The following is a 13262-nucleotide window of genomic DNA, read 5'->3' as shown; positions in this document are numbered from 1 at the left end:
AACTTTTCACACTACTCCAAGTGTGGTCTAACCGAGGTTTGATAGAAGTTTAACATAACCTCTCTATTTTTCAATTTTATCCCTCTCGGAATGAGCCCCAGGGCTCGGCTTGCATTTTTAGTGGCCTTGTTAAATTGTGTTATGGCTTTTAATGATTTCTTAATTGGTATCCCCAGATCCCTTACTCCTTTATCCTACTTCATATCCAACTTCTCCTGATCATTCATCTATCTTGTTTTTGAATCTTGTTGAAAAGAGAGACATGTTACTGAAGCTTTTTGTCTGGCACTCATCAGGACTGACACAAATTTCAAACAATCACAACAATTTATGCTGCTGGGGAAAAGGATGCTGATTAGTTGGCAAGTCAACTCTGATTGGCCGAGGCAGTGCCATGGAGAAAATAGTGGGGAACTATTGGCTCCCCATGCTCCCAGGTAATTCAAAAAAGGCACAAGGCTTAAACACCTTCCTTTAGTTTGCAGAGAACAAATGTAAATGAGCCATTTTGAAGCTTTAGCAACATTTCTCTTTTTTCAGCAATATTCAAATTCTGTCCTACCAAGCCAGTGTTTCTCTCGTTTTTCTGGGGTGGAGAGTGAGGGGTGGCTGGATCTTTGGGGTGATCTGAGTAAGGAGCTGCAGTTACACAATGTAATGGGCTGCAATGTGGGTCACTCCATCTCTGACAGAAGTACTCCTCATATCCACTGAATGTGTGAGCAGCTGCGGGTTGGTGTGGTTCCGGCAGATTGACCCCGACCCCTGTGCTGACGGTGTTAATTTGGAACCATGCTGCAGGTGAATCCCCAGCAGTGGCAGCTGGCAGGAGATGTCCATACCTCCTCGGCCTCTTGGCTAAGATCAAGTGTAGTGTTGCAGGGGCGACACCATGGTCCTGCCATGGCAAGGTCGGGATGGAAGGGCGAAAACCAATCGCAATCCAAATTCATACCGTGGGTTACCTATCACCGTCCGAGTCACGGTGAACCACAGCGACGAAGGAGGATCACCTATGGATCGGGGCTTCTTCACCAGGAGGATCCTGTTGAAGGCGTGCGGCTTCCAAGCTACGGAGATCTTCACCCTGCACGACTCCCGCAAAGGTGGTTATTTTGACGTCACGTTCAAGCAAGTGGCAGACTGCGTCCGGCTCCTGAGGGTGTTCGAGGAGAAGAGAGACCTGCCGGAGATGAAGATCCTGACGGCGGAGCCGCACTTTTCTCTGCCGTTGCAACGGGAACGTGAGGTGATGGTGCATGTGTACAACCCCTTCGTCCCTGTCGCCGATGTGGTCACCTTCCTCACCAGGTACTTCGATAAGGTGGGGAGCGGCACTGAGATTCGAGACGACTTGGGGATCTGGACAGGCAAACGCCTGTTTAAGGTCACGCTAAAGACCGATGGTAAGGGAGCCATTTTCCACCCTCCTTCCAGTTTCGCAATCGGGGGAAACCGTGGCTACCTGGTCTACGCTGGGCAACCCAAGCATTGCCGCTCATGCGGCAAGGCTGGTCATGTGGCGGCCAACTGCAGCGCCTCCCTCTGCAAGATCTGCAAACAGGAAGGGCACCAGACAAAAGACTGCAAACAGGCCAAGTGCTGCAACCTGTGTGGCGAGGCAAGTCACCTCTACAGGACCTGCCCCAAACGCTGCCGTACTTACGCACAGGCAGCCAAAGCCGACCACGGGGAAGCAGAAGAAATGTTCCGTGTCACTCCAACCACCAAGGCCCCCAGGGAGCTCAACGGGACAAAGGAGGACACAGAGAGAGACAAGGTGGAGAAAGAGATTGAGGCAACAGAGAGCCAATCAACAGCACTACCCCCTGAACCTTCCAGTCCTCAGGACAGTGAATCAATGGAGGAGGAGGCAGCAGTGGAAAAGCAGCAGGGGGAGTGGCGGACGGTGAAGAACAAGAAAAGTAAGAGGGAGCGAAGAAGAAGCAAAGGCGTTTCCCAGAGAAGCGGCAAGAGGCGTCTCCCATCCGACACGGATGACAAGGGCAGCAGCTCTTCGGATGAGGAAGTGCCAGAGCGGCACCGACAGAAGAGGCGGCAAAGCTCCAGGGCGTTGGAGGACGAGACACCCGAGCTCCAGAAAATTGGAGACAACAAGGAGACCAGCGCACCCCAACTTGGCCTGCAACCTGAGGAGGCCAGTGCACCACAGCCCCTGGAATCTGGGAGCAGTGAGGCAATCATCGCACCCCAGCTCCAGGAAGCCGGGAACAGCAACCCCCCAGAGGGGGTGAGTTTTGGAGAAGCTTCTCCAGCAAAGGTCATCTCAAAATCCGCTCACTACGTGAACCTCCAGATGCCACCGGAGCAGAACACGGCCAAGGAGATCTACCTCAGCCCATCCAAAGTGAAGGAATTTGAGCTCACTACGGGTATGAAGGAGCAGACTAAAGGTCTGGGACTCTCAGAGACAGTGGGTTTGGTAGGAGAATAAATGCTTTAATATGGGTTTAAAGATTGTATCCATAAATGTGCGTAGCATTAAATCTACTACGCGATGTGTTGCGACCTTGGACTACCTAGCCAAGGTCAAAGCTGACCTGTTGTTTCTGCAGGAGTGTGCGATACCGCACCTCAGCTCCTACAGGCAATGGTCACGATGGTGGTCCCACGGGCCATCGTTCTGGTCGGGCGGAAACGACTCTCGTTCCTCCGGCCTGGGTATTCTGCTGCGGGGAGGCAACTTCACCGTCTCCGAGGTCAAGGAGGTGGTGGGCGGGCGACTCCTGGTAGCAGACGTAATGTACAAGAACGCTCCACTCCGGTTAATTAACGTGTACGGCCCGGCACAAGGGGCTGAGCGGCTGGAGGTTTTTCAGCAGCTCCCACTGCTGCTGGCGACCTCCAGGCCGGTCATTCTGGGCGGGGACTTCAACTGCATCATCGATGCGGCTGGACGATCCAGCAGGGCCGGAAGCAGATTGGACGCTACGTCCAGATCCCTGATGGAAACAGTTAAGGATGCCAAGCTGCACGACGTCTTCAGCAACCCTGCAGACGGAGCGCAGCGTAGATACACCTGGTCGCGGCCAGACGGGTCCATTCGTTCCAGGATAGACTTCCTGTTTGTGTCCCGTGCATTCACAGTCAGATCCACCGACGTCAAGCCGGTGTTCTTCTCTGACCACTGCCTCCTACTGGCGGACTGCCACTTGGAGGAAGACCTGAGGGTGGGCAGGGGGGCATGGAAGCTAAATGTGCAACTGCTGACCCCAGAGAACATTGAGGAGCTCAAGAGGGAGTACAAAGGTTGGAGAACCGTGAAACCCCTCTTTGAGTCCCTGACACACTGGTGGGAAGTGATCAAGGGAAGCATCAAGAGGTTTTTCATCCTCAAAGGCACCCAGAAAGCTAGAAAGGAACAGAGGGAAATGTCCCGACTCCAGGAAAAGATGCAGAATCTGCTCCGGCTGCAGTCGATGGGGGTCGATGTCAAGGAGGAGCTCCAAGAGGTGAAGGGCCAGCAAGCCTCGCACTTTGCCTCGGAGGCCTCCAAGATCATCTTCCGTTCCAGAGTCCGCTCCGTGGAGCAGGATGAGACGTGCTCACGTTTCTTCTTCCAAAAGGTACACAGAGAGCGCTCTGTGATCAGCAGCCTGAAGGAAGAAGACGGCTCAGTAAAGTCATCACGGTCCGACATTCTGAGGATCAGCAAATCCTTTTATGCCGGACTGTATGACGTGAAGCCCACGGACAGCACGGCCTCCCAGTCCTTCCTGTCCTCTATCACGGAGGTCCTAGACCACAGTACGCGGGAGAGCCTAGACAAACCGCTAAATCCTGACGAACTGACTAAGGCCCTCGAGTCCTTCGAGAAGAGTAAAACCCCCGGAAGCGACGGCCTGCCGGCGGAGTTGTATTCGGCTCTGTGGGACTTGATCGGCCCAGACCTGCTAGAAGTGTACGAGAGTATGCTCCTGGCCGGCAGCATGTCAGAATCCATGAGGAAAGGCATCATCACCCTCATCTACAAGCACAAGGGGGAAAGGGAGGAAATTAGAAATTGGCGACCCATTTCACTGTTGAATGTGGACTATAAGATTCTGTCCAAGGTCATCGCCAACCGGGTCAAATCCGCTCTGGAATTGGTGATTCACCCTGACCAGACCTGCTCTGTGCCAGGCAGGAAGATCTCTGACAGCCTGGCGCTGCTCAGGGATACGATTGCCTATGTACAGGACAGGGGTGTGGATACCTGCCTCATCAGCTTGGATCAGGAGAAGGCCTTTGACAGAATATCGCACACCTACATGGGGGATGTGCTCTCCAAAATGGGCTTTGGGGAGGGAATTCGAAATTGGATCCAACTGCTCTACACTAACATCAGTAGCGCAGTCTCAATCAATGGGTGGGAAACAGATAGCTTTCCAATTAAATCTGGAGTCAGGCAGGGCTGCCCTCTCTCGCCTGTCCTTTTTGTGTGCTGCATAGAACCCTTTGCCGAGTCCATCAGGAAGGATCCGGGCATAAGAGGAGTGACGATCCCAGGCAGTGGAGGCACTCAGGTAAAAGCCTCCCTGTACATGGACGACGTCGCCGTCTTCTGCTCGGATCCGCTGTCGGTGCGCAGACTGATGCACGTCTGCGACCAGTTCGAACTGGCCTCGGGAGCCAAGGTAAATCGTGGGAAGAGCGAGGCCATGTTCTTTGGGAACTGGGCTGACCGATCCTTTGTCCCCTTCACTGTCAGGGCTGACGGCCTGAAGGTGCTGGGGATATGGTTCGGAGGGACCGGGGCATGCGTTAGAAACTGGAAGGAGCGAGTGGCTATGGTGAAAAGGAAACTGGGCATGTGGGAGCGACGCTCCCTCTCCATTGCGGGTAAGAACCTGGTCATCAGGTGTGAGGTACTCTCGCTGTTGCTGTACGTGGCGCAGGTCTGGCCCATTCCACACTCCTGCGCGATGGCGATCACTCGAGCCATCTTCCGCTTTATCTGGAGGTCGAAAATGGATCGTGTCTGCAGGGACGCGATGTACAAGCCTCTAGATAAAGGGGGAAAAAACGTGCCCAACATCGCCCTCATACTGATGGCCACCTTTGTGTGCGGCTGCATCAAGCGGTGCGTAGACCCTCAGTACGCAAACACCAAGTGTCACTACGTGCTGAGGTTCTACCTGTCCCCGGTGTTGCGAAGGATGGGTCTGGCCACGCTGCCGCGGAACGCTCCAAGTAGTTGGACCGTGCCGTACCACCTGTCCCTGGTGGAAAAATTTATGCAGAAAAACACCTTTGACCACAAGTCCATCAGGCAGTGGTCAGCACGTAACGTCCTAGAGGCCCTGAGGGATAAGGAGAGGGTGGACCCTGTGGGATGGTTCCCCGAGCAGACTGTCAAAGTCATTTGGCAGAATGCCTCATCGCCAGAACTTTCCAACAAGCACCAAGACGTAGCTTGGCTGGTGGTGAGAAAGGCCCTCCCCGTCAGATCCTTCCTACACGCCAGGAGTCTCACCCCCTCCGCACGATGCCCTCGAGGTGGCTGTGGTGGGGAAGAGACCGTTGTTCACCTCCTTGTGGATTGTGCCTTTGCAAAGAAAGTCTGGAGAGAGATGCAGTGGTTGCTGTCGAGGTTCATCCCGAGCAGTTCTGTGACACAGGACTCTGTGCTCTACGGGCTGTTCCCAGGGACACACACCGAGACAAACATCAACTGCAGCTGGAGGATCATCAACTCGGTGAAAGACGCGCTTTGGTCTGCCCGAAACTTGTTGGTCTTCCAGCACAAAGATTTGTCCCCGACCGATTGTTGCGGACTGGCACAATCCAAAGTCCAGGACTACGTGCTGAGGGACGCACTAAAGCTTGGGGCAGCTGCCGCAAAGGCGCAATGGGGAAGGGTCGCTGTCTAAGACCTTTCTACCACAACGCACCGAGAGACTGGGAACTGTTTAGAGCCCCTCGGGCTGTACAGATCAAAATGAAAGGCTGTAAAGGACTGTAATATTGTTTGTACTGATGCACCTGGTGATACATTTTGTAAAAGTTTAACCTGGATTGTACCCTTGTAATGTTGTTTTTGAAATGGTTTTGAATGTGATTGAAGATTTTTATGAATAAAGTATATTTTTACAAAAAAAAAAAAAAAAAATACCTCCACAGGACCCTCGAGCAGAGTGGGATGTTTGAACTCCACGTACTCTCCGTCAGCGGCAAACATTCCAGCAGCTTCCATCTTGTTGGTGGCTCCGATCTGGGGAGACACGTTAGTGCGTCAGTCAGGTCAATTGTCACAGTGATGGATACCCGTACTCTCGGCTGGTGTGGTTATAGCACTGTCTGGAAATCACCAGGTCAAATTCAATGTAGCAATCTGCAGGCTGGGACCGGTGAAAATAGGATGGCCATTAAAGCCGTCTGTCAGGACATCATTACAATCCAAATGGTTCACTTATATCCTTCACAGGAGCAAAGCACTCAGCCCTACATGGTCTGGCCTAACAAAAACAAAAATAGCTGGAAAATCTCAGCAGGTCTGATAGCATCTGCAGAGAGGAACACAGTTAATGTTTCGAGTCCGTATGACTCATCATCAGAACTAAGGAAATATAGAAATGTGGTGAAATATAAGCTGGTTGAGGGGGGTGGGACAGGTAGAGCTGGATAGAGGGCTAGTGATAGGCGGAGGCAAAGAAGAGATTGCCAAAGATGTCATAGACAAAAGGGCAAAGGGGTGGCCTATGTCTCTTAATGCACACTGATTTCCCCCTGTTCCAGAAACCTGGAAAGCCAAGACTTCTGCCAACTAAGGAAAGGGAATAAATGCAACCTTGCCTGCTGCCCACTTCCTGAGAGTGGGGAGGGCATGCGCAAGAGCGGGAGAGAGTTTGTGAGTGAGAGCAAGCAGTTAGTGGATGGGGACAGATCTGCACTTGGCTGTGATGTAGTGAAGTACCTGACTAACACTTCATGGTCATGTCTGCACAGGAAAATCAGTCATACACCCAGGGTCACCTGTGAAACCAGTGTGGGGTCAGCACTTATAGGAGAGATGACAATGGAGGCAAGTGACACTACCTTTTGCATTTTGAGAGTTTTGATGTTGTCAAAGCATTTCTTCATGTGGGGTTGCACTGCCGGAGGGTTGCGGGACTGTCCCAAGATCTCCAGCAGGTCGTCATTGGACAGGAAGTAGAAGCGTGGGAAGATTTGGCGCTTGGTCTCCAGGTACATGTCCAGGGATTTCTCAATCTCTTCCAGCTTTGAGTTCATGCCATTCAATGTGTCCAGTAGACCTGAGGGAAGCAACAGCAGCTCCTGTATCGACACTGCTTATCACAAAGAGATCTTAAAGCACTTTACTTTAAAGAAAAGTGGCAAGAGTCCAAGCAGGAAGCAAAAAGAAAAGACAGAGAGAGTTACAGTGGGTGGTGGGGAGGACAGAGGAGCAAGGATAGACATTCACTGACTTTGAAAGTGCAGAAGGAGGAGGCAGGGTTAAAGGAACTATGCAGAGAGCCCCAGAGAGGAGGAGCTAGCAGGCTGCTAGCATTGGTTCGTGGGACAAGAGCAAGGACACAGTGGGCCAGGGGACACAATTAAATTCTGGTGGAGTCCACATGGCTAAACAAGGATCGACTTATACTGACATTGTAATGACATCCTTAGGTGAGAATTGTGACTGTAAGAGATTACCACACCGTATCAATTCCGTTTGACTTTTGCCCTCCAACTCTAATCCCTTACTTGCACCCCCCGCCCCCACTTCCTATAGTGGTTCTGTTTTGCTAAGGTACAATTCCAGCGGTGATGGCAACTCCAGTTCATGTACTGGGAATTTCCAGCTCCGCCCAAATCTCCATTGACTTCGGCAGGACAGGAAGATCTCGCCAGCAGAAAGGACTGGAACCACCCATGATCTTGCTCTAGTTCTCATCTTTGTTCTGGACCTCCCCCCACCAAATAGCTTCTCTCTGTTTGCTTAAATCTTAAATAACTCAATTAGGTCAGTCTGAATCTTCTATACACATGGGAATACAAGCCTAGCCTATGCAACCTGTTCTCATAGGTTTGTCCCTATTAGCCCCTAGTTCTGACTCTGCGAATGGGTGCTGCACTCCCTCCAGGGCCAATATATCCTTGCTGAGGTGCACTGCCCAGAATTGAACGCACCTGGGTGATGGGTTCCCCGAAGAGCATTGGGTTCACGGACCAGACGATGCATTATGGTTTTCCACTGCGCATCGATGTTCTCAAACTCTGCTGACTCCAGAGGAAGCTGTTTTCTGATGTCCTCGCCAAGGAAAATGTTCTGCAGCAAAAACCCCAGGAGTCTGTTAAACAGCATTACTGGCTCCTGACTGTCTCTCATCCTCTCCTGAGTGCCCTGGGACTTTCACTGGGGCTACCACTCCTGTCACCCACTGGCTGAGGTCAGTGAACAGGGTACAGACTGGAAATTCAAGCTGGGACCTCCAGAGACTGTATGGTCCAATATCAAGCAGAATATTCACCTGCCAGTGTAAATTCTCTCTCCATACCAGTATCAAACTGCTATGCACAGTAGAAATGAGCTCTTTTGTGTCCAGAGGAATTCCTACATGATTGTTGCGCTGGAGGATATTGGTGGATGGTATTTTTCACAGCAGTAAGCTCACAGCTGCACCTGTGTCTGCTGCTATCAGTGGGAGGATTCCAATTGCTTAAATTGAGCAGGCAAGAAATTGATCCTAGCGTCTTTTGGAGATGTTAACCCTTTCAGGTAGACAAAGTTTTCACCTAATCGGGATGACTCAGGAGCCCTTTAAAAACGGCAGGCAGCTCCCAATTTGGGTATTCCCGACCCCATTCCCGGGGTTTCCGATTTTTAGGGGGGGTTTTTAAGGGTGTGGGTTGGATCGGGTGCATTCCCGGCCTGGCCGGCTCCATTGCAGGGATAGGCATGTTCTCGTCTTCCCCGGTTTTCATGCAGTCGGGCCAGCATTCCAAAGAGTGTGACGAACCTATAGTCTGGATGAGGGAACCTTTTGAAAGGCAAGTTCAAAAGGTCCTCCTCATGCCCCCCCCCCCATGCCAAGGTATGCTCCTACCCACCCCTATGCCTCCTCATGCCCGCCCCCCGCCCCATGTCAAGCTGTGGTACTTCCATGCCCATTCACTTGCAATATACTGTATGGAACCAATGAATCCTTTGTGATGGTAAAATGTGTAAAAATATTTTTGTAAAAAGGCATTCATTCATAACTTTCCACTTTCTGTAAAAAAAACTCCTTTTTACTACAGCCCAATAAAAATGCCAATCATCCAGAACCTTTAAAGTGTCAATAACTGAAACTTTAAGCACTTAAAACCTCTTTATCTGGTGCAAGCAAACATTGTGAAATGGGCAGCATAGATCTGAGAGCTTGAGCTGTGAATCAAGCAATGCTTTCTCTGGGGCTCGTGCGTTTCAACACTCTAAAGGATTTCTGGACTCTCAGCTAAGCCTCATTGTTTTCTTGGCTGAGAGCTCAGACATCCATTAGAGTACTAAAACACCTGAGCCCCAGGCGAAATATTGCTTAATTGACAGCTCTGGCTCTCTGATCTAGTCTGTCAATTTTACAATGTTTGTTTACACCAGGTAAAGAGGTTTCAAGTGCTTGCAGTTTCAGCTATTGATACTTTAAAGGGTCTGGACAATTGACACCTTTATTGAGTTGTTGTAAAAAGGTATTATTTTTAAGAAAGTGGAAAGTTATCAATGAATGACTGTGGCTTGGAATTTCCAGCCCTACTGGCGGCCAGGATCTTCCGGTCCCACCAAAAGTCAAAGACTTTTGTATGGCACACCATGACGGATCCCCGCATGGCCGGGCTGGAAAATCCCAGCCTGTGTTTTTTAAGCTTTTTTTTCGACATGCCTTCCTGTCACAATAGGGTTCATTGCTTCTCTACAGTGTATAATGGATGAATGGGCATGGAATGTCATAGCTTGGCATGGGGGGCATGAGGGGTCTTAGAAGGTGGGTGGGGGGATAACTTGGCATGGAGGCATGAGGTGGCACGGGTGAGGCATGGGGGAAGTGTGTGCAGGGTGAGGGCTGGAGGGCCTGTTTTAATTTTAACCGGGATTAAGTCCCACGACACCATGATGGGCCTTTTAAACAGCCTGCCTCTGTGGCCCACAGCCCCTTTGGCTGCCTCCGAACTTTTCCTTGACTGTTGCCCACATTATACCCCCCATCATACCCCCCGACAATGATGAAAATCCCTTCGTTGCGGACATTTTCTCCCGAGGCAGGCGGGCTGAGCCGGGAATTTTCCCGACTCCCGCTACCTACCTCAGGGGTGAAAATCCAGGCCAATATATTCTGTGGCCGCTATTTTGAAGAAGAGTAGGAGATTTCTCCCTCTAATCCTCGAGCAATATTTGTTCCTCAACCAACCTCATTAAAACAGATGATCAGGTCATTGCCACATTGCATTTTGTGGGAGCTTGCTGTGCTCAAATTGGCTGCCGTGTTTCCTACATTACAAAAAGTATTTCATTGGCCGTGAAACGCTTTGTGAATGTCCTTTCTCTAACTGAAACAGTGTATTAATACTGCGAGATTGGTCACCACTGTAATATCTCTGTAAAGGCGTCAGTTACCTCCAGGTACAACCACTGCCTCTGTACGGTTAGGATAATTTCTATCACCTCCAGAATTAGAGACAGGCACCGTTCCCAATAATCCACTTGTTTGTCAAAAGCCCTCAGATATGGGGAAGACTTCATGGTCGACAGTGTGAGTTGGTTTTCCTCCAACGCCTGGAAGATTTCATCCGTTCCTCTGCACACAAATATAAAAAATTATGGATGAACATCAACAGGACAGCTCCTGGCATTCACGGGGCAGTGGGTTCTGAATCGGGCACTTCACGGGATTACCCAAGAGAGGGACAGCATCTGCACAAGAGCTCGGTGCAGATGGCTGGGGCGTTACATACTTCGGAATTGCCCAGCAAATCAGCTCCTCCATCACTGACACCGGCAGTCCAGCTCGCAGTTAGCTGTGCATCTGCAGCCAGCATCCAACCTACCTAGCCAACAGCGCACACATGCCCCATGTATCAGCACTGGCTGTACACTTGCCAACTATTCATGTTGTGCAGCAGACACACTTGAATGAAAGGCCCTACTTAGATCAGAGTGGGAGCCATTAACTCTGAGCAGCACAATGACCACTGCGAGTTACAAATTAGAGGGACTGGCTGAGCCTGGGTGAAGCATCTTGAAAGAACAGTGAAACATCTGTTACTGGTTACCAGGTTTTGTACAACCGTTTAATGTTTCATCCTTCGGGCTTTCATTCTTTGGCCATGTTTTCTGGCTGTTGTTTTTTTTTTTGCAGATTAATAAGCTTTGCACAAGAACTGGGATTTTCATCTGGGCTCGAGAAGTTTGTCAATGCTTTCTGTGTGTTCTATCTGTCAGCCTGGGTTCTTGCTTGCAATGTGTTCAGGCAGAGTCTGAAGGGCTGAGGCCTTATTTTGTTTTGGCATGGATTTCTCACCACCTCACCCCCAACCCACCCCCCCACCACCACCACCACAGTCCGCCCCCACACACAGTGGGCAGAATGTACAACACAGCCAGAAGCCATTCGGCCCAACTGATCTGTGCTGGTATTTCTGCTCCACACGAGCCTCCTCCCACTCCTACTTCATTGCACCCTATCAACGTTATCTTCTATTCCTTCCTCCCTCATGCATTTGCTTAGCTTCCCCTTAAATGAATCTATCAACCACTCCCTGGGGCAGTGTGTGACACGTCCTCACCAGTCTCTCCATAAAGATTTCTCCTGCATTACAGCAGGTGCCTCCAGCAGTCAGATCACACGATACAGACCGTAGGGACAGAGCTTTATTTCAGCAGATGTGGCAGGGACACCTTGCATTAACCTCATTCTAATATATTATGGTGCTGAAATTCCTGACTGTGACCTCCGCTCTCTTTCGGGGAAGTTTTCCATTCCCAGAGCATACCGCAAAACATATTAGGGAAACCTCCATGCAGCCTGTGACTTTTTTTGTCCATTAATTTGCGAAGGATGCAGAGGGAGAAAAACAGAGGTTAGCAATCTCTAGAATTTCTCTTCTATTTCTGTCCTCGTGCTCGTTGGCCAACATTGAGCATTGCCGGACAGGAAACCAATTTTAAAATTCTCATCCTTGTTTTCAAATCCCTCCACCAACTTGCCCCCTCCCTATCTCTGCAATCGGCTCCAGTCCTACAACCTTTCTAGATCTCTGCGCTCCTCCAGTGCTGACTGATTTCCTTTGTTCCAGCATTGACAAGTGGGCCTTCAGCTCCTAAACTCTGGAATTTTAAAAAAAAAATTCATTCATGGGATGTGGGCGTCGCTGGCTAGGCCAGCATTTATTGCCCATCCCTAATCCCTTGTTCAGAGGGCATTTAAGAGTCAACCATATTGCTGTGAGTCTGGAGTCACATGTAGGGCCAGACCAGGTAAGGACGGCAGGTTTCCTTCCCTAAAGGGCATTAGTGAACCAGATGGGTTTTTACGACAATCGACAATGGTTTCATGGTCATCATTAAACTTTTAATTCCAGATTTTTTATTGAATTCAAGTTCTCCCATCTGCCCTGGCGTGATTAAAATTCAGGGCCCCAGATCATTACCCCAAGTCTCTGGATTACTAGTCCAGAAACAATACCACTACGCCATCGCCTCCCCATAAATTGCCTCCCTACCCCTCTCTTTGTGCTTTTGGTCACCTGTCCTGTTATCTAGGTGGCCCAGCTCTTGTGATTGGCCTTGGGACATTTTACAATGTTAAAGGTGCTAAATAAATGTATATTGTTGTTGTTGTGGTTAAGTACTCACCTCAGCTTAAAATGGCCTTTGTCCTTGTAAGGCAACAGATCAAGAGTTGTAACTTCCCAAGTTTTTTTTATTGCTTCCAAAGCCTGTTGAGAGATGACATCATTGAAGATCGGTTTAATGTTCTGTTAAAACTAGCGAATAAAAACGCAGCCTAATAGCCAAGCACTCAGCTTTAGCCTGCCTCGCTGATGCTGTGGGACCGTTCTCACTGGCAAACAAATGTCTGATCAGTCAAGCTGTCGGTCGCTGCACCAGGCCATCACCAGTTCCTTCAGTCTCTCCAGTTTTCCCCTTCCTCTCCTGAAGGCACCAACTGACTCGAGCACGTGGTTCCTGTGGATCCATGTTGCCCACTCTGGCGCCACTGCCCAAACTGACCATTGCCCTAGCAGTTAGCTGGAGTCCATGATTTTGGTGAAGAGGTTTTGGT

At 50.2% G+C, this 13262-nt stretch overlaps 1 protein-coding gene across 1 annotated transcript in view; it reads right to left on the bottom strand.

The window, feature by feature from the left end:
- The window catches only part of dnah2 (dynein, axonemal, heavy chain 2), a 166007-nt gene that overhangs the window by 101576 nt on the left and 51169 nt on the right, over positions 1 to 13262 (bottom strand). The window contains exons 23-27 of the mRNA XM_078533744.1: positions 12833 to 12915; positions 10595 to 10775; positions 8134 to 8272; positions 7036 to 7256; positions 6116 to 6214 (exon numbers count right to left, since the gene is read on the bottom strand). Coding sequence (XP_078389870.1) covers positions 6116 to 6214; positions 7036 to 7256; positions 8134 to 8272; positions 10595 to 10775; positions 12833 to 12915 — 723 coding nt within the window. The remainder of the gene's footprint in view (positions 1 to 6115; positions 6215 to 7035; positions 7257 to 8133; positions 8273 to 10594; positions 10776 to 12832; positions 12916 to 13262) is intronic.

Source organism: Cetorhinus maximus, chromosome 34 (assembly GCF_964194155.1).
Source record: "Cetorhinus maximus chromosome 34, sCetMax3.hap1.1, whole genome shotgun sequence".
NCBI classification, from domain to species: Eukaryota; Metazoa; Chordata; class Chondrichthyes; order Lamniformes; family Cetorhinidae; genus Cetorhinus; species Cetorhinus maximus.
The sequence above is the reverse complement of the archived record's forward strand: the minus strand, read 5'-3'. Positions and strand labels throughout refer to the sequence as shown.